Raw genomic sequence first — 27,623 nt, forward strand, 5'->3', positions numbered from 1 at the left:
TCAAATAATTTGGGGTTTTTTGTGATATTTCTGTCTTATTTGGAATTGTGTGGCCTTTTTATTGAACTATGTTTATGACCATTTTTTTTTCTGTTTTTATGAAACACGTCTCGTTGTTGCATTACTGTTTTTATATTATGATACTTTTTCCTAAATTTTAACAGGAATAACTACTGCTATTACTACACCAGGCCCTACCACACCGTCGACAAAAACAACTGGAACCAGTGCCATAACAAGTGGTAGCAGTATCATATCGACACAACCAAGTGGTACCAGTCTCATATCGACGCAATCAAGTGTTAGCAGCACTATATCGACACAACCTAGTGCAAGCACTTACACTACAACACCATCGCCAACTACAGAAACAAGTGTCATAACGATTGAAACATCACCAAGTGTTTCTTCAACAACAACTGTTTTAACAACAACAGGTAATTGGTTTGTCATTAATGCATTCTTTTAATTCGGGGAAAAAGAGAGGCGAAGGATACCAAAGGAACATTCAAACTCATTAGTCGAAAATAACTTGACAACGCTATGGCCGAAAAAAGAAAAAGACAAACAGACAAACAACAGTACATAAAACAACATAGAAAACCAAAGACTGAGCAACACGAACCCAACCAAAAACTGGGGTTGATCTCAGGAGGTCTGGAAGGGTAAAGAAATCCTACTCTGATATGTCTAATTCGGTAGGTCACATTCTGGGGAACGTTGCGAGATAGCAGGTACGACAATTGGGACATATCCGTCGTCATCTCTGAAACAGATATTCCATAACGGTTAACCAACTCGTGATGACATCCGTAAAATAAAGAAGGGATGATTTCAATTGCACCACTTGGAACTCTTGGTTTAATAGCTTCCTTGTGAGGAGCAACCCTCTATCAAGAAAATCATGATAGGAAACACAAGCCCTGGAATATCATATCAACTGGAAGATATCTACTCCGTGAAAACGAGTATTGGTTGATGTTGTGTTATGTTGTACTGTCGAACATTTATGTGTATACCTTTTATTGTTTTTATGTATTATTTTATATAACAAATCATTTATCTCTTAAACATTTAAACCAGTTTTAACTCCAGATTGTGCCCCATTGAACTAAATTGCGTTAAGTTGAGAGTTTTCCTTCGTTTCATGTCATGTTTGCCATGACGGGAATGCCAAGATCATTCATGGATTTATTTGGAATTTTATTTAATTTTAATTTCATTAATTTTTCAAGCTATATGCCTTATTTCTTTTTATATATTAAAGTATAAATAACAGTAACATGTTTTCATTTTCGATCTCAATTTGCTTGGAAACCCTGGATCCCATGCTTGTATATCATGCTACAATAGATCACAGTGACGGTTACGAAAGTATTTTCGCCAACATGGTCTATCGAAGTGTAAACCCAGGGAAACAATTTTAACGGACCAATCCGATTCAAGTATTTGTAGATGTGCAAATCATATGAAAATAATTAAAGGCTAATCTACATTTAAGTTAAAATTTTATAAAGGCATAATTAAAATCAATTGTACAACTTAACGAGTACACTAATTAGTAAATATCACCTGCATTTTCAGATGATCGCAAACGTATTTCTTAAATTATATGCATTGTAGATGATGTCTTCTTTTGATACAAGAGGAAATTTTTTTTACAGAGTGTGTTAAAGTCATGTTGGATGGATCACAACCAACGGATGTCACGGTAGATAGTTCTTCTAATGCTCCAGGGGATGTGGCATCAGATTCACAGAAACCAAAAGGATGGACTCCAGTGGATACAGACGAAACCCCTAAACTAATCTTTAAGTTAAACGACCAAGATGAGACATCAGAACTGTTCTCCATATCTTTGGATGAAACTAATGTTGATTCTGTAACAGTGATTATTAGACAGGATACAAAAGTAATAGATAGAATACCTGTGAGTTTATAATTAAGAAAACATTATAAAAAGTAAAAAGTCTTAGTGGTGATATTAATCGGTTAATAAAATGGAACTCATATGTTACTTTAAGGTATAATACCACTTGTTATTATCAGATACAATATGTAATGTGTTATAATGTATCATAAGTGTTGCTTATACAAGCTACTAATGACAATTATATCTTCTAGTAATACAAGTCATCGGTGCATATGTTAGAATTGAATTGAAATTTGAAGTTACGTTTTTTATTGTCATTTTTGGTCTCAACTTATATTTTGATGTAACAGACTTAATTTTGGCAGTTATTTTGAATTAGATCAGTATAACGTGAATTAATCAAAACATCCAACATTTTTGGTTGAAGAAAAATGGCCTTTCTTTTAACTTATAATAATTTAATATAAGCTGAATAGAAGACGTAAAAATAATTATTGTTTTTTTATTGTCACGATAAACAAAAACTTGTGGATATACGAATAATGAAGCCTGTAGGTGATACGAACTACTATTTTTCCTATATTATCCAAATATTGCAAACCGTCATTTGTTATCTGTCTTTGCAAAAGTTTTGATTTCATAGGTTTTTTTTTGTCATTTATTTTATGTATCGTCTTGGATTTAGGCGTAAATTTTGCAAACACTGAACATTGGATACTGCTCTAGACAAATAGTTTTTCATGATTTGAAGTAATGTAAAAATAGTTTTTGGGAATTTAAAAAAAAACAGTTCGGATTTACTTCAACAGACAAATAACTATTAACACAGTAAATTAGCAGCCAAATTACTACATATCAAATGTATCGTTATATATACATTATTTAGTTTTAGGGTATCGCATAAGGGGTTGCATCGGTAAGCTATTACTTTAACATTGATGTTTTAGAATTTTTCAGTTACCAAACATTTGTAACACGTTAAATTGGTTACAATTTTGGTTTCAAACTGTAAAACTGGTATTTCATAATTGTATTGTATCCTTTCTTTTATTCTTTTATCGTTATTCAAATTTTCTCATTGTGCAATATTTTGTGTAAAAACAAGGTATGGGTTTTGAAATATGCATTCGATCGTACAAAAAATTACTCTCATTATTATGCAATTATATTTGTGATATTTAGACATTTTTAATTATTTTCATATTAGGGTGTTTTTGTCTTAAATAAAGTATGAGAAATGGTCTATTATATATTTTTTTGTAAATAAACAACTAAATAGTCAATTCAATTGGGGTTTCTTTCCGAATTGTATAAATGATAAAATGGGCACAAATCAGTCTTGAAAGAAATTTGGGAGGGACATTAAAAGAATACAAGCCCGACGACACATTGTAACTGAGATATAATCACATTAAAAATCAACGCAGGACTTTGATTAAAAAATAAACAAGGTACCTACCATAATAAACAGTCTCTTTTACTTCGAAAAGAAGAACTTTCCAATTAATCACCAATATGGCAATTTGTGTTATCATCAGCCAATTTTTATTCCAGGTAAATGAGTTTGATCGTCCTGTTAATCTAAAGGGACAGGCTGGTAACGTTATTGAACTAATGATAAATCCGGAAAATAATCAGTTGTCACCTACTATCAAAAACGTTGTTATAAAGGCTTGCTTTGAACCAACGGGTAAGTTGCTAGTGTTAATTTAAAAGGAATATATAAAATGACAAATGAATAATCAAACATGCATTTTCCTAGTTTGATTATATATTTCAATCAACTTTTTATGTAGAAAACAAATTAAACCATTGTGGTGACGTCAGCCTATTCATTTACCGTGGATTCTTTTTCTAGAATCAACGCTTCCTAAATCTGCCGCTGAAATTGACTCACCAAATTATATTCAATTGTTTCCTTTGTATGCCTAATTTCATTAAGTTTGAATTGGATAATTTACTGATTTCTGTTCACTAATGGAATTAATTTAAAAACTTACCTTTAATTTTTGTAATTTGTATATGTCTTCACTGGGAATCGAACCCTTCCTTGAAATCTGTTATGTGTGACTGACATCAACACACCGACGAAACCTCTCGGCTACCAATGGGTTACACTATAGATGTTTATTATATATATTTAAATGAACATCTGATATACATACATTTTCATCGGACACACAGGGCTTGTACCTTTATATAGACAAAATAGGCAGTCGTATAGTATGAGTTGGTAGCCGCGAGGTTAGCATGGTTAAAATCAATGAGTTAAAGATCGGGATTTGTCGGTTTAGGTTCGAATCCCTGTATTCTCTCTGTTGTTCCAATTCTTAAGTTATACTGGTTTTTTTTCTAATTTTGCAAGTTATAGTGGATATTTTTGTAATAATAGCGAGTTTTACCGGTTTTTTTTTTATTATTATTGGCTATTTCACATGTTTGAAACAAAAATGATTACATTCTATTTGTCAATTTTTGTTTTATAAATTTAGTATGATTTCATCTGTTTTACTACATAATTTTACAAAGGTTTGTTCGCAAATTCCTATGCGAGAAAATCGTGATGTGCCTAGAGTGCTAGAAAAATTTCGATAACATACTTATTATATATACTTTATATATGCTTTTTGGTCGGGTTGTTGTCTCTTTGACACGTTCCCTATTTCCATTTTCAATTTTATTTAGAAATAATTTCAAATATGCCTTATTTTGTATAAACAGATAATATTCATATGCCTTGTAATATAAACATCTTTAAATGTAGAAGTGTTATATTTGTATTTTGTTAACAAATTAATTGTGATCTGAGATTTATCAATGCATCGTTGGACACGATAACATGGTTATTTAAACTCACTTACAATACCTTCTAATTAAGAAAAGGCTTAAATTTTGAAAAGAAATTAACACAATAGTTTAAGTTATAGATACAATGGATAAGCGTAGATTCATGAAAAACAAACCATTCGCCCTCCGGGCTCATGGTTTCTTTTTCAAGAATCCACGCTTATCCATTGTATCTATATAACGTAGTACAACTAATTTCCTTTTAATATGTCATTGAATCTGACAGATAAGATACGTTCGATCATTTTGTTAAACGTTTTTGTTGTTGGGGAGAGCAGTCATTTTTTTTTCCATTCATTAATTTTCAAACGCGAAATACTTTTACAAAAGTGTAGATTAAGTGATCAATATTAGTACAGTAAAACCTGTATAAACCGGTCGGATACGGGACTTTGGAAAAGGGCCGGTTTGGACAGTGAGCCGGTGTATCCAGGTTTCCGTTTTGACCGGAAGTTGGTGACTAGTGACGTCCGATGTATTGCATGCAAAAGTTCTGTCTCATTGTAAATTATAAACTGATAAATACAAAACGTAATAACTTTGCACGACCTTTGTTTTGAATCTTCTTATTCATAGAAATTATAGAAATTTATGAAAGTGGTTGTTCCCCGAATTCAAAAATATATTATTTCAACCCTTTTTTTTAAATATCCTCGTATGTCAAATTGACCTCGTAAGCATCACCAGTCTCCGATTTGTCAATTTCACTTACACTTTGTGTTCATTGTTTTCATTTGCATCAGATTCCAGTTTATGTAGTTTATTGAATATCGACTCTACATAAAACTTTGAAATTGAAATTGAAATCAGAATTCTCGCATTGTTTGAATTGTTATACGAGAGTCTTGTTTTACTTCCATCGTTCATTTCCTACGTTGGTATATCCAATAAAAAGCCACAATTTTATCAATTGAAATTTCATCACGATCGAAACATTGTCGTACAGTGTACATACCCATGGATTGTCGTCATCCGGGTGTTTTTCATTATAAGGTCATTAGTCTAGGGGTTCACAACAGGGAACCCAGGATTTTGAAAACACGATGTAAATTTCTTACTCCGCGATTTGAAAAGTATTATCCAAGTTACAACGAACGTTCTATCAGAGATATATTCGGCGTGTCTTTTAGTTTAATTTACACATTTATAGTGTTTCAATAATACAGCTCAATACTGTACCATGTGTAAGTTTATGGTTTAACACCTGGCTAATTGATTATCCTGAAAAGTCATCCTGTATAAACAAATATTTTTTGATTGCATATCGAACAATACTGTTATCATTTTTAATTAATAAGACAAACCGGTTTTGACAGGTAATAATTGATGTAATTAAGAGTATTGGGACTGCATCATTAGACCGGAATTCGGAATACACAGGGTCCGGTTTACAAAGGGTATTTTAACAAAGACTTTGAAGGGAAAAAATGGGACTTTAATTTTCGACCGGAATGGACAGGAAACCGGTTTATTCAGGGTCCGTTTTACTCAGGTTTGACTGTAATGCAATGTGTTGAACTTATTCATAAGCGGAAGTGAATTTGAAAAAAAAACAAGACCATGTCAAACATATTTTTTATAAAGATGATAACGTATTCAAATAAGGGAATTTTGATTTTACATGATGATACTATTATATCTTATATAGGCCATATCAACTTTTTAACATGCAGTTAATTTGCTTAAAAGGCTAAGTGAGCTTTCGTTATTATCCTAAGAGTATACTTATCATCCCTTACTTTTCAGAAAACTTGATTTAATTAAAACGAAACTTAAACATTATTCATGGCATACGAACCAACTCCCATGGCTGATACTAACACATTAATATAGTCTCTTTAACAGTTAATTATAGGGATCCAAAAATCATAGAAAAACCCTAAAGCCAACAAATTCGATGCGTGAATTTGAAGACAGCTGTAAAAAGATGACTGACATGCTGTTGATGGAAATCTTAAGCGGGATAAACTAATCATTTTTATTCTGTCAGAAATGGTTACTTTTGACATTAGACATTTATGTATTGTTGGCGATGCAGAAAATGTGGAGCCTCTACTGCAAATTGGATGTTTACTGATTTCTATTGGAATTTATTTTGTAATATCAAATTAAGTACACACTTTTAAAAATTTAATTGCCATCTAACTTTACATATAATACATGTAAGAAGATTTTTATAAATGCTTTAAAAACCTTAAAACAGTTTACTGAATATAATGAGGTAAACGGAATCGAATCTTGCATTTTATATTTAATAATTGTTTTTATTTCTTATTCTAAATAGCTATAACGACAATTGCTGCTACTACACCTTTATACATATAATACATGTAAGAAGATTTTTGTAAATGCTTTAAAAACCTTAAAACAGTTTACTGAATATGATGAGGTAAACGGAATCGAATCTAGCATTTTATATTTAATAACTGTTTTTATTTCTTATTCTAAATAGCTATAACGACAATTGCTGCTACTACACCTTTAACCAGCAAAACAACTATAAGGACAATTGAATCTACTGCTGGATTTTCTACAGCTTCTGAAACTGCTCAGGCTACCACTTTGACAACTGGCACTCCGATAGTATCCACTACTTCAGGTAAAGCAGCATAATAAAATTAATTCCTACAGAAAGTTCGCGTTTTGTATGTGATAGTTAGCCTTATATACGTGATAAAAAATTACATAATGGTCATCGAATTGCTATCTTTCTAAAGGTGCAGTCTACGTCTGAAACAAAATAATTCTAATTGCCATTTAAGTATATGAAAACATTTCCAAATCAGATCTTATTGCCGTTTAAGTAAATGAAAACATTTCCAAATCAGAAAATAAACCTATTCAGGTTTCATTTTTTTTTCCAAACAGCAACACAACCTAGTGGCAGTACATCTGCACCTACACTACCAAGTGGAAGTACATCTGCTGCTACACAGCCAAGTGGAAGTACATCTGCACCTACACAACCAAGTGAAAGTACATCTGCTGCGACGCAACCTAGTGCTAGTACATCTGCTGCTACACAGCCAAGTGGAAGTACATCTGCATCTACACAACCAAGTGAAAGTACATCTGCTGCTACGCAACCTAGTGCTAGTACATCTGCTGCTACACAACCAAGTGGAAGTACATCTGCTGCGACGCAACCTAGTGCAAGTACATCTGCTGTTACACAACCAAGTGGAAGTACATCTGCACCTACACAACCAAGTGAAAGTACATCTGCTCCGACGCAACCTAGTGCTAGTACATCTGCTGCTACACAGCCAAGTGGAAGTACATCTGCACCTACACAACCAAGTGAAAGTACATCTGCTGCTACGCAACCTAGAGCTAGTACATCTGCTGCTACACAACCAAGTGGAAGTACATCTGCACCTACACAACCAAGTGAAAGTACATCTGCTGCGACGCAACCTAGTGCAAGTACATCTGCTGCTACACAACAAAGCATTAGTACGTTTGTACCTACACTGCCCACTGGAAGTACATCTGCTGCTACACAATCAAGTGGAAGTACATCTGCTGCTACACAACCAAGTGGAAGTACATCTGCAGCAACACAGCCAAGTGGTAGTACATCTGCTACTACACAACCCACTGGAAGCACATCTGCACCTACACAACCAAGCGAAAGTACATCTGCAGCTACACAGTCAAGTGAAAGTACAACTGCTGCAACGCAACCCAGTGTAAGTACATCTGCACCTACACTACCAAGTGGAAGTACATCTGCTGTTACACAGCCAAGCCGCAGTACATCTGCACCTACACAGTCAACTATAAGTACTTCCGCAACAACACAACCAAGTGGAAGTACATCAGTTACATCTGCTGCTACACAACCCAGTCAAAGCACATCAAGTGGTAGTACATCTGCTTCTACACAACCAAGCGTTAGTACATTTGTACCTACATTGCCATCCGTAAGTACCTCTGCTGCTACACAATCAAGTGCAAGTACATCTGCTGCTACACAGCCAAGCGAAAGAACATCTGCCGCTACACAACCAAGTGCTAGTACATCTGCGGCTACACAAACTAGTGGAAGTACATCTGCAGCAACACAGCTGAGTGGAAGTACATCTTCTGCTACACCACCTACTGAAAGTACATCTGCCGCTACACAACCAAGCGCTAGTACATCTGCTGCTACACAACCAAGCGTTAGTACGTTTGTACCTACACTGCCCACCGGAAGTACTTCTGCTGCTACACAACCTAGTGAAAGTTCAACTGCTGTTACACAACCCTCTAGAAGTACACCTACTGCTACACAACCAAGTAGCAGTACATCTGCTGCTACACAAACCAGCGGAAGTACATCTGCAGCAACACAGCCAAGTGGCAGTACATCTGCTGCTACACAACCCACAGAAAGCACATCGTCACCTACACAACCAAGCGGAAGTACATCTGCAGCTACACAGCCAAGTGTTAGTACATCTGCATCAACCCAACCAAGTGTAAGTACATCTGCTGCAACGCAACCCAGCGGAAGTACATCTGTGGCGACACAACCCAGTGTAAGTACATCTGCGGCCACAGAACCCAGTGGAATGACCTCTGCTGTTACACAACCCAGTAGCAGTTCAACTGCACCTACACAGTCAACTAGAAGTACTTCTGCAACAACACAATCAAGCGGAAGTACATCTTCCGCTACACAACCAAGTGGAAGTACATCCGCTACTACACAACCAAGTGCTAGTACATCTGGTGCTACACAACAAAGCGTTAGTACGTTTGTACCTACACTGCCCACTGGAAGTACCTCTGCTGCTACACAACCAAGTGCAAGTACATCTGCCGCTACACAACCAAGTGGAAGTACATCTGCTACTACACAACCAAGTGCTAGTTCATCTGCTGCTACACAACAAAGCGTTAGTACTTATGTACCTACACTGCCCACTGAAAGTACCTCTGCTGCTACACAACCTAGTGGAAGTACATCTGCTGCTACACAACCCAGTGGAAGTACATCTGCAGCAACACAGTCAAGTCGCAGTACATCTGCTGCTACACAACCCACTGAAAGCACATCTGCACCAACACAACCAAGTGGGAGTACATCTGCGGCGACACAACCCAGTGTAAGTACATCTGCACCTACACTACCAAGTGGAAGTACATCTGCTGTTACACAACCCAGTAGCAGTACATCTGCACCTACTCAGTCAACTATAAGTACTTCAGCAGCAACACAACAGAGCGGAAGTACATCAGCAGCTACACAGCCAAGTGGTAGTACATCTGCTGCTACACAACCAACTGTAAGTACATTTGTACCTACAATGCCAACTGGAAGTACCTCTGCTGTTACACAACCTAGTGGAAGTACATCTGCTGCTACACAACCAAGTAGCAGTACATCTGCGGCAACTCAACCCAGTGAAAGTACATCTGCAACAACACAGCCAAGTGTAGGTTCATCAACGGTAACACAGCCAAGCGGAAGTACATCTGCTGCTACACAGCCAAGTGCGGGTTCATCGGCATCTACACAATCAAGTAGCAGTACGGTCACATCTACACAACAAAGCACTTCGAGACCTTCAAGTGTAGTGTCCGAAACACAAACAACTGCTAGACCAAAAACTGGATCTACTGCTGGATTTTCTACACCTTCTGAAACCGCTCAGCCTACCACGTTAACAACTGGTACACCAATACCCTCAACTACTTTCCCAACGACAAGTACAGGTAAGGCTTCATTTTTTTTCTAGGTTAAGGTTCATGTGGACCCTTTGACTAAAATGGCTGCGTTTTCACCTCAAAATTTACTATGAGATCAGACAAACCTGTGCATCTGGAAAAGTTTGAAGTCATAGCATGCCCTAGATAAATAAAATTCAAATGCATTGTATGTTTTAGAAAATTTTAAACTTAACTGGATTTTGCATTGCACTTTTCAATTTATTATCATCTAATCGAAGTTTACCATATATATATATATATTTTGAAGATTAATTCAATATTTTTTTGCTGAAAATACGTTCAAATTTCTCATGGCTAATGAGCTTTTATAGAAAAAAAATTGAGTGCTTCTAGTTGAAACGTCGGAAAAAGTACCTATTCCATCCCATTTTGCACCAGCTTTGTAAATTTTGACGATTCCCTAAGTTTACTCGATCATATGATCATCCATCTTATTACATATATCTGGTATTTTCCGTCTATTTTTTGCCTTAAGGTATTAACATCTTTATATCATGATTTCATAACGACATATCATAAAGCATAAAAACAATTCAGACTTACAATAAAAGGTTTAGAGTAAAATCATTTGGAAACGTGTTGTTGTGTCTTCAGGGTAAGCATCCCCTGATATGCATTCATCAACTGTCACATTGATCGAAAGTCATATACAGATATGAATATTTAAGCCAAAAACAAACAGAATCGCTGATACCCCGGTTATAATAATTCTAGTGTTATACAGACAATAGACGAATAGTATAGATGCGAGATCTATTTGAGAGTAAAAATGCCCTCAGTAAGTAAAACATTGATACTATACAGCGATCTATTACATCGAGATTCCTAATGTTAATAATTATTCAAGCTCTTTCATAGCCTTACTTAAACTATGGTTCAGCTGAGATCATAATTATGTTATTGCAATACTTGATACAATTGTTATTAGGGAAACCGTGTAATGACATTTATTCAAAATATTGGAACATAACAATGATAATAAATGAAAGCTCGTTTTCAATAATAAAAAAAATTGCGATTAATATTTAAAGTAATTATTTATTTTCATTAGATTTGGACAACGTTTACAATACACATAAGTATGTTTGCTCTAGCAGAATAACTGAAATTGACATTTGAAGCTTGATTCCACATAATGTAAGGGATAACAAATCATTATAATAATCAAAATAAAATATTTCTATTTCTTTGACTCCGGTACAAAATGCCAGTCTATTTGTTGTCCAGTTTACTCCTCTTTCAGTTTTCAAGATAAAACGTTTATATTATTCATGGTTTATAAACATATACTAAAGACTTAAACATTATGAAGAATTTTTATCTTTGTCATTTTTGAATGAATAACATGTGATTGGTAAATGGTTTGCTCGAGTAACTCCTCCGACGGTTTTCAAGTTTTATAGTTCACAGAAATTTAGTACATATACGATCTTTGTATATTTTATGAAAATTCAGTCAGTCCTTCTCTTTCCACATGGGAAAATGATTATTTTCAGGTTACGTTTCTTTCATTTTTTCCAGCTATACCTTTATAATTTTCATATTACACTTTTACGATAAAAAGTACACTTAGGGTACACTTATCAGGATTTTGATTTTCTTCAAATTTTTAACAAATGACACGAAGTTTTTGTCAAATTAAGCAACCAGGGTACATGGTTTGTCAGGGTATAAGGTTTGTCAGTTTGTCAGAGTACAGGGTTTGTCAAGCTAACTCAATCAATAGTTTGCAAACTAGAACTTTTGAAATTTAAAAGAAAATACAAAAAATAAATATCCTACGTTTTGGAATAGATCATAATTATAGCGGGGCATCAGATGTGTCTGAATAGACAGAATCATGTCAAGTTGTACTTCATCATCACTGTCTAAATTTATATTCGTGGATATTATGAGGGCATCATCTTTGTCTTTAAAACTTTAAATACAGTTCTCACAACAAGACTGTGCATTATAAAAAAGTAGCTATTTAGCTATCTCTCCTTACCAAACTGTCAAGCATGTAAACGAAATGTTTGTTCAATATGCAGTTTATAACAGTCTGTATTTGTCATGTATTTTTTTTTTAATTCACATTGAAATGAAGGTTTCCACTTCTGTTAGTACCACATGGATTACACATTTTGAAATATTTTCAAGGGTTACTTTTATTCCTTAGTGCTTTAAAATCTTCTCAACACAGAAATGAAAACAAACCAATGTGTTTAAACCTAAGATGATGGGCAGGGTCAATGAACAGATAAAAAGGTCTATTGAATAAAATTTATTCATATTTTCTTTTCTCCTTACAGAAATAATGACTCAACACACAACAACAACCGTTGGACCACCATCAACTCATATCGAAACAGTTACTATGACACCATTGCCACCATTGCCAACAACTACGGGTAAGAACATTTTGTTTTTTTTATTGCACACTTTTCTCTAATGAAACTAGCATTTTTTGTAAGTCCTTAATTCATTGAATTATTTGAACCTCGTAAAATTCATTGATCCTCCTAATAAGAATAAATGAGGTATACCATTTGTAAGATTAAATCCAAATTTTTCCCTGTCTAGAGATAAATTATAGGTATCCACCTTATTCATAGTTTACACACCGGACAATTCACTAGCATTTGAATTAAATTATAAAATTAGTATTGACATTTACAATGGAATATAACAAAAAAGATTTTGCCAAAATTTCAATATGAATAGAAGTATCATATCATATTTGATTGATAAAATAATATTTGTATTTCAGCAAGAATTGAAATACTAAGTAAATATTCTATAAATATAAAAAAGAGGTTATGAACTAATGTCAATCAGATTAATTTTCACATTTGTGATTTTTAACACAATGTCAGATTTGTGCAAATGTCAGCATAAAGAAAAAACATGATAATGTCCTAGCTACGAAATTAAGTAATGAACTCGTGCCTGTAGTTTGTATTCAGGTTTTATTACATCAAATTTTCTTTCAATGCTTTTTCGATGTAATGTTGTACTTTATTTGACCTTTTAAGTTTTTTATTCGAGCGTCACTGATTTGTCTTTTGACGACAAAAAGCGCGTTTGGCGTACACAATTTAAATCCTGGTATCTATGACGAGTTTATGTACAGGAAATGTTTAATGACTGTGTTCCATACCAATAAATTCCGGGAAATTAGTTAACACTGGAGTAGGTTCGATCAGCCCACTCAAAAGGCCTTATTTCTAGCTAAAAGTTCAATCTAGTATTTGATGTATATTACCATATTAAATACATGTAAAACAATGACTAGATAGAAAATATGTTTATTTTTGAAATTTTATATTGGGTTTCAGGACCAAAAACATATATCGGATGCGTCGAAAATAATCTCGTAACATTATGTTTGTGCTCTATGTTATAACGCGTATTTGTGGTTGAAATCCAGGAGATTTTGTTAACAAAAAATCGTTCTGTTACACTTTCCTACACGTCTATTCATCAACTTGAAACATTTTCGTCTTGAATTAACAAACCTTATGTTTTTGGCTAAAATAATGCTCTTACAGCACCTACCCCTTTTACTATTTGTTTTTATTTAGATTTTTAACATTTATTGATCGACCTCATCTATGTTGTTAACAATTTTTATGCATTAAAGTGAACATATTCCCGTTTGAATGGTTTTACACTAGTAATTTTTGGGGCCCTTTATAGCTTACTGTTCGGTGTGAGCCAAGGCTCCGTGTTGAAGACCGTACTGTGATCTTTAATGGTTTACTTTTATAAATTTTGACTTGGATGGAGAGTTGTCTCATTGGCACTCATACCACATCTTCTTATATCTATATATTGTTTTTTTCTTTTAAGAGTGCGACCACAGCAAACCACTTGGATACACAAGTCCATATATAGAGGTCCAGGCAACTGACAGTGCAGATAATACAATACCTAGAGACTCGTTAAATGGGTCACCTTCTTTCTGGTCGCCACAGTCAGATAAAAGCACCGTTGTCTTTAAAGTTAAAAGTTTGGATGACACTGCTAAATTCTTTGACGTAACATTCAGGACAGAAAATGTCAAATCAGTAGTTGTCTCTGTTATAGATGCAAGTGGAAACATTCAAGACACAAAATCCGTAAGTATTTTAAAGTAAACGCATCATGAAATCTGTTATTGATTCATAATTAAAAGCAAGTCATTTATTTGATTGTTTGCTCTTTTCGCCTTTTTAAATGTTTTCTTTGATATCTTCAATGACAGACAAATCTAATTGTTCTTTATTTCTTCAATGCAATAAAGAAAAAAATCAATATATACAACTTGTTTTTTTGTTGGTTCCTTTATAAAAAATCATCACCCTAAGCCTCATACTTGAATTGGTTAACAAACATCGTGATTTAACAGTACTCTTATTAGTAAAACACTCAGATTCCAAATTCGACTTAATGTACCAAAACTGCATTTCGAGAAGTTCTTCCTCTTTAATTGTATTCGCATTCCTTTATTTGGAATCATAAAGTTTCATGAGTAAATCAGCAATTAAGTTATACTAACACAGCATCAAAACTTATATATCGGAAGCAGAGGATAATGATAATTATATCAATGTATACAGCTTTATTTTGGATGACAATTTTTTTTCATTTTTAATTATACTTTAGGTGAACACAAAAAACCCAAATGAAGAAATTCCGTTTAATGTAAAGTTCTATGGTAAAGAAGGTGCAATGTTATCCGTTGACGTTACAAAATTTGTTATTGGACAACCGGCCAAGTTCTATGAATTTACTGTTGAAGCTTGTTTCCATCCAGGTAAGTGAATAAGTAATATGATAATTAATCATGTCTATAAATAAGTGAATATTCAGGAGTAGCTGTTCTAATAATTACAATGAAAGGCTATTATTAGTGTTCTAAAATGAAGTTTACTTGCCATTCAGAATGTTACATAATAAAAGTTCAAGTAAAGTTGAAAAGTATTAGATACAAAGCATAAATAGTCAATCAATTAACAACAAATGCAAACCAAAGGAGGTACATTTTCTGTTGTTTTTTTTCAAATACCACTACGTTAAAGGATCTATCTTAATGAAATATAATTGAATATTGCTAACAAAAAACATTCTGTTTTCTGTGATTTCTTTTAGGCTTTGAGACAACAACAGCGCCCTCACTTATCACAGGTAAATATATATTTTTTAATCATTGTTGGATAATAAGGCATGAAAATGCAGAAAAAGCAATCAAAATGCACTGCTGCTGTTTATTTCCTAGTTGTTTAGAGATGGAATATATCTGTTTTTATAGTTAGAATGTGTTGCCTGTATTCGTGTGATGAGGAATTCTTTCCAAAGACAAAAAAAAAAAACCTTGCAATATTGTTTAATATCACGTTCAGATATATTGATGATGGCCGGATTCAATTCGCGGGTAAGGCATACATAGCCTGAGAAGTTTACTCTATCGACATAATCGATCTCGTTTTTTTGGGTTTTATTGTCCATTGCTTTTATATTCAAATCGGATTTACGAGTTTGAACATAGAAAAAATGACTGTTAGCTCTTACCTATGCATTTTTTTGGTGATTAGTTCTTAAATGTAAACACATCTTCCTATTAAAAGTAAATTTATCAACGATTAATAGGTAATTGGAAGAATTGTTCTTCGGCAATAAAACACAGAAAAGACATTTGTTATAACATAGTTTTTTTTTAAAACTTGTCAGTTAATCACATCAAGAAATCTTCAAAAGTGTCAAAATATGATTTACATTTGTTAAAGAGAGTAAATCAAAGATTTAAGTTATATCCACACTCCCGCACTCAATGGCTGCCTTATTTTGTTATACAGAATACCACTATTTCCCTTTCTGTATAAGTAAGGACTCATTTCGATTGCAAGGCTGTGAGTGATATATTAATATAGATATTTGAACGCAGAAATATAATTATTTACATTACATTTAATTCATTCGAAGCTAGTATTTATACCTACACACCTAGATCTTGAAAGGGAGAAAATTTGATGTTTAGATTGGATCATTTGGCTATTTTGTAAACGGATACATTTATGTTGCTCAATACCGAATGACATATTTTAAAGAACAGACCGAAATATTGCCTATCTTCTATAGTTCTTTCGATAAAAATTCTTTACTTCAACAACTTCTCATTTTCCTTCTATCGAAAATATTGTTTTGCAGAAGTGTGAACACTGACCAACGTCATTGAATTTTGTCTTGAACAATGCTACGTTTTGTTGATTTACGTATATAAAAAAAATTACATATACAATGGGTACTATTAAAAAAATAATTAGACTTTGAAAGCTATTTTGTGTGTGTTTTATTGGCAAATTACCCGAAAAAGATGCCGTTGTTCGCATTAAAAACTTATACTGAGATAAAAACTGAATGTGCACATACCATTGAATTCAAATGAGGAAAATATTGTAGATCAACACGTTTTCCAAAAATACCGCATACTGAACAACACAAAGTTCCCAATAGGTATGGTGTTCCTAAATGAAACAAGAAACCATATATACAATTTCGTTGTATATTTGCATTAAAAATAAATGTACAAAAAAAACTGGTCTTCTGACTACTGCTCCAACAAACGGTTAGGAACTAGTTATCAAATAGTGTGACAAAGTTTGTGTTAACACCGCTGTTCGCTGACACTGAAGTGTTAACATGATTTAGTTAAATATCGGATAAGCTACGTTTCTCTTAAGAAAGTGTGTCATCCATCTATCGTTGCCCTGACCCGCCTTACAGTTAATATATAATAAGAAATGTTGTAGGATTGCCAATGAGACTGTGATATAGGGAAAGTAAAGAACAATTCTGTTACAAAATAATTATATTCGTACGATCGAAATTTATCTATTTGGTTATGTTACTTCTACTATTCCAAAATTTTAGTGAGTTAAACTTTCTTTTTTCCATACAGAATATTTGACGAACCTTCTGAGTTTCTACAGATGTGCTGACTTTATCAACTGATATGTCTAGCTCGGATTCAGTAATGCTTTTTTCTAATCAACACATCGAATAAGTCAATGTTTATCGGATTTATGATAAAATGTTTAACTATTTTTTTTCTAGAAACTACAACGAAGACCATAACATCACCAAAGCCAACAACTGTAGTATCAACCACAACAGGTTTGTAAAATGAAATGCATTTGCCTGTCTTACTGCTACATGTTACCCTTTTGGAGTACCCGATTTTTATCTGTGTCGCCAATAGCGAAAGTAGGTCTAGTAATTGCTCGAATCTATCCACCATTCCGGCATTCCATCCGTCCGTCCGTCTGTCTGTCCGTCCGGAAGACCTTTGGTAGAAAACTTTTGTTGGCTTCTTTGCAACGGAATGATTTAATATTTGGCCTGCAGCTTGATAATGGTGTTAATAGTGTTTGGATGTTCGTCTTTAACTGTTGGGCGTTACCTGTCTCTCTTAGACTTTCATTTTTTTTATCGTCCCTTATTGTCACTTGGTATCTTCTTAATTGTTTTATTAATCTTTTTAAATATTAGCATTTCTTTTAAATATTTGACAAATATTACTAACAGTTTGAAAATACACATTGCATTTTCAATATTGGATGTATACGGTACATAACAAATGTTGATACAGAGGGAAAGTCAGGTAAAGGTCAACGAGACAGCAAACCAACCACACAAAAATCCAGATATCTAGAGATCAACATACAGTCTACAAAAGTTTTCTAAAATAATTTTTTGGGTAACATTTAAAGGGACAAAATTTTAAAAGAGGTAAGATGAGACGTCACTTCCTAAGTCAGATTACTCATAAGTACTTGTCCGATGTTATTACTAAATGGTTTTGACATTGAGGAAATTTGGTAGTGATGGCATATTTTTATTGCTAATTTGGAAAGTTCATTAATGTACTAAGCCTTACAAAAACAACATATTTTTGGTTACGATAAATACATAAACATATTTATGAGAAACGATACAGTCAATACATCAATACACAATTAAGCACTGTTGCAGAAATTTTATTCACATTTCAGAGTGTATGAAGACCACTCTAAATGAACTTACTCCAGAATTAATGACTGTAAATACCGATGATTCTGCAAATGGATTTAACCCAGAAGACATACTGTCATCCACTGGATGGATTGCTGGTAGTAGAAACCCTGTAGTTGTTTTGACATTGAATGACGATGACGACAGTCCAAAGGTTTACAAAGTTAGCATGACTGTCACTAATGTACGAAGGATAGAAGCTGAAATAAAGAATGTAGAAGGAGTATCAGTAGCAACTGTAACTGTAAGTCTTGTTATATTTTATAATCCATTTATGCAAATGATATGAATAACTGTGACGGTAAATCTTTTTATACTATTTATAATCCATATATATATAAAGAATATGAAATATCAATGTCAAAACAATGATAAGGAAATGTAGTTATATTGCCAATTAGACAATTAAACTATCATATAGTAATTATTGAGTTTGGGAACAACTTCTTCTTTAAAAAAACAAACAAACAAAAAATCGTTAAGATATACATATTACATCTGATCTATAAAGCATATCGATTATATAATATATTTTCTCACTGTTAGATATTACAGATATTTCAAGCTTCGTAACATTATAACTACGTTTTCGTTCAATTTCCATGCAATTTTATAGATCACTCATATTTTTGAATGAATCAATTATCCAGAAATGTAAAAGTCATCATAGGACCACTAACTAATTTTGTTTTTCACTTTGTAAAAACAACTGAGCGATATTACACACCTTACCTTATTTGTAACATATTTTTACAGCAAAATCCAAAATCTACTAACGAAGAACCAGTTGTTATAGCTTTCAATGGTGATATCGGTACAGAAATTGTTATAAAACTTCTGTCGCCACTTAGGGGAGAACCACCTATAGTGTCCGATACAGAAGTTAAGGCTTGTATTCACCCAAAAGGTAAGATACTGAAAAAGAAAGAAAAATATTCGATTCCAAATTTATAAATATTTCTTTGTTATTGGTGAAAATTAACAGTCAATATAATCAATTACTTGTAAAATGTACTTGTCCATACATATGCAACTATACACTAATATTGATGTAATTCGGTTTCTAAATAAGATGGTTCGGGTCGTAATGCGGCTGTAAAAATTGCATCTACTGTTCTATAAAAGTAATAATTTCTAATAAAGATTTTTTATCAAACTATAACTGGTCTAGTACCAACTATCGTAAAGAACATACATTTTTTCTCAAATGTTTTTTTTACTCCGATTGGAATTATTCTTGTAACATATAAAGGATTACCAAATGTGATCTGAGCACCGAAGACTCGGATTTCTCACCTCGATAAAAGCTTCATGCAAACAAATTTGAAACTTTCGAGTACAATGTCCTCTTTTGCTGTAATGGAACTTATTATTTTTTATTCGAATCAAATGAAATTTTAGGGTTAACTATAATATAACAGCCCAAGCATCACTGGCAGACAAAAATATCGTTAATTTAACAACCCAAGCATCATTGGCAGACAAAAGTATCGATAATATAACAGCCCAAGCATCACCGACAGACGAAAATATCGATAATAAAACAGCCCAAGCATCACTGTCAGACGAAAATATCGATAATATAACAACCCAAGCATTAATGGCAGACGAAAATATCGATAATATAACAGCCCAAGCATCACCGACAGACGAAAATATCGATAATATAACAGCCCAAGCATCACTGGCAGACGTAAATATCGATACTTTAACAGCCCAAGCATCACTGGCAGACGAAAATATCGACAATATAACAACCCAAGCATCACTGGCAGACGAAAATATCGGTTTTTAGATAGAAATTGCAACTGTTATACTAATGTTACTGAGAAAAAGAGTATACATGTTTTACATGATACCAAATATTTACAATTCTCAAAGAACATCTAGTTCTCAATTATTTTAATACCCCAAGACAACCAAATCACTCAATGTTAGAATGAAAATGAAACAATTTACCAATATTTTTCAGAGATTACAACTGTTATCACACAGACGCCAGGATCAACAACTTTGGTGTCGACAACAACAGGTTTGTAAAATAATCAGAATTATATTTTATATTTGCCATGTTATATGATTTTATAAGTTCATACCCGAGGTTGAACATCTTAAATAGTACATAGTGAAACTTTATCTTCCACATACTACCATTTGTTTGGAAGATAATAATAATGAAAATAGTAATAATGATAATAATGACAGTAACAACAACAGTAATCACTCTAAAACTAGGACCAACAACTTCAGAATCGGTAGCGACGTGTACATTATATCAAATGCAGAATTTGACGACTTTAACTTATTTTTTCTGTCTCTTATGTCTCTTGCTTTGCTATATATGTCTATGGAAGTTAAATGTTAGTAACTTAAATCTGCAGGTGGTTTTGTGGTTTAAATTGCATGTTCTGTAATTGCATTGTGTATATCCACTGATCAAGATTTAGAAACAATGAAAGGTTAATATCTGAAAAAGTGCTACAAGTTTATGTACCTGGTAATCCCTTATTGTATATTATATTAATTGGTAGAATATACAATTAAAATCATATTAATCATGCACAATATAAAATATATAAATACTATTTTACTTTACAGAATGTTTGAAGACTGCTTTGGACGAACTTACCCCAGAAATGTTAACAGTAAATACTGATGATTCGGCAAATGGATTTAACCCAGAAGACATACTGTCATCCACTGCATGGATTGCTGGTAGTAGAAACCCTGTAGTTGTTTTGACATTGAATGACGATGACGACAGTCCAAAGATTTATCAAGTTAGCATGACTGTCACTAATGTACGAAGGATAGAAGCTGAATTAAAGAATGCAGAAGGACTATCAGTGACTACTGTGACGGTATGTCTAAAACATGAAAAATAATAATCACAAATACCGTATTGCCTGCAGAATTTGTTTTGATGATGTTTTAAAAATATAACATCTAGTCATGGACTAGCTTTACAACAATTTACTATAAAACTGTTATGAAAGAAGAAATAATATGAAGAACACGTAATGTCTTTATTACATCGCGTTGCCTTGATATATTGTTTTGAAAACATGTACCAGTTAATAATTACTTTACAAGATGATACGTTTTCTATTTGATTAATGAATGAGTCAACATTTGAATACTGTTTCGATTAGAAGTTAAATATTTCAAATGTGTCTACGGCACATTTCAGAACCGGAATGATTTCAAAAATGCCATTAGCACAAGACAAGACAAGTTACCGTCAGCTTTAAGTAATTTTCTCAAAGCAAAGACCAAAACTTCATGGAAGATAATGTCCTGAAAAAAATCATTAAATCACAGTATAGCTAAATTATAGTAGCAATTATCTTTGCGCACGTCACGTGTTTCAAGAATTTATTACTTCAGTCATAGTCAGACCAAAATGGCAAGAAACCAAATAAAGGCAACAGTAGTATACCGCTGTTCGAAATTCATAAATCGATTGAGAAAAAAACAAATCCGGGTTACAAACTAAAACTGAGGGAAACACATCAACTATAAGAGGAGAAAAACGACACAACAGAAACACTAAAATCCAACACACACAGAAACGAACTATAAGACAACAATAGCCATTTTCCTGACTTGGTACAGGACATTTTAAGAAAAAATATAAGATATTTGCGAGCATCAAGACCTTGTGACGGAGAGAGCAGTCGAAGGTGAAAATTTCATGTAGGGGTTGCAACCCTTTTTTAATTTTGAATGCATTATTTAACCAGCATTTTTGTTTTAGATATTTCATTTTGTATAAAAAATGTATTTCATAAATAGGTCTCTAATATTTCATTACAGAAAAATCCAGAATCAACCGGAGAAGAACCAGTTGTTTTAACGTTCAATGGTGTTATAGGTACAGAAATTGTAATAAAACTTTTGTCACCACTAAGGGGAGAACCACCTATTGTGTCTGATACAGAAGTTGTTGCATGTATTCATCCAAAAGGTATGTTATAACAAAATGCGGAAATGTATCACATATATATTTGAAAGAATGCAAAAAAAGGTATGCGTTAATGCGAAAAGTAATCAATCAATACATCTACTAACTACCGAAATATGATATCTAAAAATGTTGACTTGTTTCAACGTAATGACCAACACGTAGCAATCTTTAACATGATCATTTATAAAATGTCTTTCACTGATAGTTTATAAAATTATACATAATCATATTGAATAATATTGATTTTTGCATCTAAATATTGGTACCTCTGACAGATCATATTTGGTGGAAAGTAACACGGCAGACAGTTTGTATTGGATCGTTTTATATTGCTTGAGATTTATGAATTGATGATTGATTTTTTTATGTTGGTTTGTACATTTTATTATACAATTAATGATAAACATAGTTTAATTCACTCTCATAAATTTGACAGATTAGTTTTGGATTGACCTTCTATATTTTTCCTGATTTCAATAAGGGGAAACAAATGATCTAAATATTTCTTCCAGAGATTACAACAGTCATCCTGCCTACTACATCAACAACAACTTTGGTATCAACAACGACAGGTATGTTACAGTAACAGTTGAAAAAAGTTTACCTTGGTTAAATCAGAACATAAGAGCACTATACACGAGATTGTCGTCTTAATATAGTTTTATAGAAACTGTTGTCAGTTCATTAAAGATGGCATATTTGGTATTAACATTGATGCACTCATAGGGTCTTTGCATTGGAAATAAACACATTTATTCTAAAACCAGTTTTGGCATAATACGGTTTATGTTCTTCTCATATATTTTATGATGGTATGATACTATACCCGTAACGGGAGGGTTTGTGCTTGATTTTCATATGATGAAGACATAATCGTTCAATCAGTTTAATTGAGGTCTGGAGCTGGCATGTCAGTAACTGCTAGTAGTCCTTTGTTAATTTATATATCATTGTCAATTTACTTAGTTTATTTTGTTACCTATACTGACATTGGACTCGGACTTCTTTCAAACTGTGCATAATGCTGTGTGTTTGTTTTTTTCTACATTGGCTAGAGGTATAGGGGGAGGGTTGAGATCTCACTAAACATGTTTAACCTCGCCTCATTTTTGCGCCTGTCCCAAGTCAGGAGCCTCTGGCCTTTGTTAGTCTTGTATGATTTTTAATTTTAGTTCATTTATATGTTTTGGAGTTTAGTATGACGTCCATTTTCACTGAACTAGTACACATTTTTGTGTAGGGGCCAGCTGAAGCCCGCCTCCGGGTGCAGGATTTTCTCGCTGTGTTGAAGATTCATTGATGGCTTTCGGCTGTTTTTGCTCTTTGGTCGGGTTGTTGTCTCTTTGATACATTCCCCATTATAACTAAATGTGATCTTGATAACAAAATTGTGACATAATCTATTCAACATTTCGACTTTATATTTGTTATTCATTACTGAAATTATTCCATTTAAAGATGTCATTAATCTAAATATTATGGAACAGCTATTTATGTGGGTTTGACCAAACGGTTAAAATTTGACGTGTTAAATTTAGGTGCATTTCCAAAAACGTGCTTTTAATTTAAGCATTTGTGGAAACAGTTGGTATGAAATTTATAGCTATATTTGTTATTGGTTCCTACTAATGGTGACCTATGGCTGTAAATTTCTGTGTCATTTGGTCTCTTGTGGAGAGTTGTCTCATTGGCAATCATACCACATCTTCTTATTTTTATAAACAAATTTCCTATCAATGTTTTGTTTTACAAACCTTATGAAAATGGGGTGGAGATACCAAGGAGGTAACCAAAGTCAGATATATAAGACAACAGATAATATCAGGACAAATAAAAAATAATCAGAAGACAGACAATAGTCCATAAAACACTTCACAGAAAACTAATGATTGAGCAAATCAAACACTTTCAAAAACCGGAGATAAATTCAGACGTTTCTGTTTAGCAAGTAACAAAGGCATATTCACTCCGGTTAAAAGGCTTTTTTATTTAAGTTATATGAAACCGTTTATGAGTGTTTTTCTTCTTCTTTTTGGTTTTATCAAGCCAGGCTGTATGAACTATATGTTGTTCGATCTATGTTTGCCTTTGTTTGTTGGTCTGTTTTTTCCTTGAATGAGTCAAATGTTGTCGATTTGTGTATTGTCCAATTTTTTAAGTAGTTTCTGCTATACTTTAAATGTATTATTTGATATCATTATTTGTCTTTGTTGTTAACAATTTTCAATGGCACTAGTGAAGTGCTTTAGAAGTGAAATGATTGATACTCGGTATCATGGAATAATTCTATTGACGCAAACTTGAAGTAGGCTTTGGCTATTCTGTGTTGTGCTTTAATGTCAATTGAAATTTGTTTCAACGTTTTTGGTGATGAAGGTTTACAAGGAAAGGTAATTTGTTCATGATGAAGTATGTAAATGAAATTTAAATTAAATAATAATGCCTTCTTCGATTGTTTGTATGCCTTCACGAAAGAAACATTTTGTAAACGAACGAAAGTAAGCTTTAGATAATTCCGTCAAAAATGTGAGTGAAGAAATTGCCATCGTTGTTTTGCCATATTTGTTCATATAATGATAATAAAACTTATCAAAAAAAAAAAGTATAGTATTTCGATGCGAATACAATTTATAAAGAGAGTCCTTATAATAGGTATGTAAACAATTGATTATAGTATAAGTTAATATCTATATTTGTAGCAATCAAAGAGTGCCCAGTAAATACGGTATCTGATACCTTAGATGTTGAAAAAGTGATTACTTCATCTAATCCAAATGAGGCAGACCAAGTTCTGGAGCCTGAAGGATGGACCCCAGCAACTGGAGACACTATTCCAAGCGTAATTTTGTCATGGAAAGAACCGGTTTCAATAATGGATGTAACGTTAGAACCAGAAAACGTTGAAACTGTCCAAATCATTGTTTACAATGACAATGACGTTGTTTTTGATGAGCCTTTCGAGGTATGATATATCGTCACATAAGTAGTTGTGTTAGCGATGAATAACTACATATACTCTTATATTTTATGTATGTTTAAATAATGGATTTGTGAAATTTTAGACGAATAATCAAATTCTCAAGAACACTTGTAATTCCTAGAATTGTTGTGACCAAAAATTGTTTTAGCCTCAATTTACTATTAGGTTTGCAGAAAAAATTACCTACGTATTACTGTCTAGCTCCTTGATATTCCTATTGCAGTATTTTAATGAAATGATAAAAGAAAAGCTTTAGTTATGTTGCGATAAGTAGTATATCTCAGTATTTGTAATTTTGGTCATACAAACGTACATTAAGGTAAACCAAAAACAAAACAAAAATAGTATTTTACATTTTAAGATATCAAACAAAACAATCACCTTGGCAGTTTGCAGAGTTAAAAGATATACTAGTAGTAGGCCAAAATTCTATGGGTGTAATAAATACTTTATTTGAGCCAACTTACCACTGAAATTCGATCTTATATGAATATGACCATGAAGGCCTTAAATTAGCCGTAAAAATGATTTTCTTTGTTATACCATATGTAAATCCTTTATTTGTCATCTTAAATTTGGAATTTAAGGTACACTAAACACTTTTGTTGTCTGCTGATCATTTTAAGAATGATGACACCTTCAAGGGATGATATTTTACAAATTGCTATCAAGTTTACCTGTTTTTAAGTATTTGTAAGGTCTATTTCTTTCTGAAAAACATTGACCGACCCCTTTGACCAAAATATTAATAAAAAACTATCACAGCTGTTCTAATTGGTCTGAGCTTGTTGGATTGGTTTTTTGTTAGACAACTTTACATATTTTGTCATCAAATTCTTCGAGCAGATGGTTGGTGTTCTCGGCTCCAATCTTAATTGACTAGGATTGAAAGTTTCCTGCCGAAGGTCAGTGGTTCTCTCCGGGCACTGCTCGGCTTCCTCCACTAATGAAAACGGTCCGCCTAAAAAAAGCCAATATAGCTGGAATTGGCGTTGAACACCAATCAATCTATCATCACTTTTTATTGTTTTTTAGTTTTATGACTGAAGTTGAATTTCACGGAATTGTTGACCCAATATTAACCCTTCGTGAATCTACTCCTTTTATTTTTATTTATTTGAATGGAAAAGCTGAGATAATACAAAATTTATATATGTCGTCCACTTCTAAGCTTATACTGTTAAAACGCATTGACTTTGACAGATTTTCATATGGTTTTTAAATCCATAAATACAGAACGTCTGTAAGAATCAACTAAATAGTTTTTCTTACTTTTGGTCTATATGTACAATTCTTCTCAAGCAAATGTACTCTCTTCTGTAAATTAACTGTATACAAAACTTTGAATTTTTGAAATACTAAGGCTTTTCTACCTCAGGAATAGATTAACTTAGCTGTATTTGGCAAAACTTGGATGTTGCTGATTTTAGATAGACTGTATTGCCTTCGTCCAAAATATGTCATAGTGTCTCATTCAAATTACAAAACTGCTTTCTTTTTTCACAGGTTCAACCAGATGACAAAACAGTAGATGTAAATTTACCAAATATCAAGGAGGACATAGTTCCGGGTAACAAGATTAAATTGATAATTACACCTGTGTCAGACTATGTAACGCCTGTTGTGAAAAATGTGGACGTTAAAGTCTGTAGAAAAGGTAATTGTTTTTTTTAATGATATTCAATCTAATATTCTATTTTCATTAAATAAGCACATATTAACAATTCCTCTTTCAAACGAATTGCTTCAAATTCCCCTCTAAGCTTTATACGGAAGTACAATCTATTTCTGTGTACTAAGTACCAATTCATGGGTGACTTAATATGTCAAATTGTATTTCATTGAAATCAAGGTATCTTTTGTAGAACAATAAGTATTAAGGCTTTTTTGGGTTTTTATTTGAAAGAAAGAGAATATCTTCCAGGTAATAAAATAATACTAATTTATGTTGATGAAAGCTACCACAAATTCGCCACATGAAAATGTGGTCGTCGACGTTTTGCCTGATATGCAGATTTGGGCATAATTTGATTACATGTAAAAGATAGGTAAATTGAAAAAAGTATATTCTGCAAAATTGTAAACATAATTCAAAAACGCTTGACACAACCTTTTCAGACATTTCAGAACAACATTTAGTTTAAGAAATAGAACTAGTTAAGCATGTTATCTTCTTGCTGTGTTTGCATGTAATATTCGATAGA

At 33.0% G+C, this 27,623-nt stretch overlaps 1 protein-coding gene across 1 annotated transcript in view; it reads left to right on the forward strand.

Moving 5' to 3' along the window:
* LOC127727765 (serine-rich adhesin for platelets-like) overlaps nt 1-23,025 on the forward strand; it is a 53,494-nt gene extending 30,469 nt beyond the window's left edge. Inside the window, exons 29-45 of the mRNA XM_052234882.1 lie at nt 165-437; nt 1,665-1,912; nt 3,428-3,563; nt 7,173-7,319; nt 7,589-10,426; nt 12,733-12,831; nt 14,273-14,541; nt 15,068-15,218; nt 15,554-15,589; nt 17,516-17,575; nt 18,454-18,716; nt 19,229-19,379; nt 19,894-20,259; nt 20,445-20,504; nt 21,071-21,333; nt 22,289-22,439; nt 22,952-23,025. Of these exons, the coding sequence (XP_052090842.1) occupies nt 165-437; nt 1,665-1,912; nt 3,428-3,563; nt 7,173-7,319; nt 7,589-10,426; nt 12,733-12,831; nt 14,273-14,541; nt 15,068-15,218; nt 15,554-15,589; nt 17,516-17,575; nt 18,454-18,716; nt 19,229-19,379; nt 19,894-20,259; nt 20,445-20,504; nt 21,071-21,333; nt 22,289-22,439; nt 22,952-23,025 (5,585 nt within the window). The remainder of the gene's footprint in view (nt 1-164; nt 438-1,664; nt 1,913-3,427; nt 3,564-7,172; nt 7,320-7,588; nt 10,427-12,732; nt 12,832-14,272; nt 14,542-15,067; nt 15,219-15,553; nt 15,590-17,515; nt 17,576-18,453; nt 18,717-19,228; nt 19,380-19,893; nt 20,260-20,444; nt 20,505-21,070; nt 21,334-22,288; nt 22,440-22,951) is intronic.
* Nucleotides 23,026-27,623: the final 4,598 nt, after the last annotated feature.

This window comes from Mytilus californianus, unplaced genomic scaffold (genome assembly GCF_021869535.1).
Source record: "Mytilus californianus isolate M0D057914Y unplaced genomic scaffold, xbMytCali1.0.p SCAF_2, whole genome shotgun sequence".
Classification (NCBI taxonomy): Eukaryota; Metazoa; Mollusca; class Bivalvia; order Mytilida; family Mytilidae; genus Mytilus; species Mytilus californianus.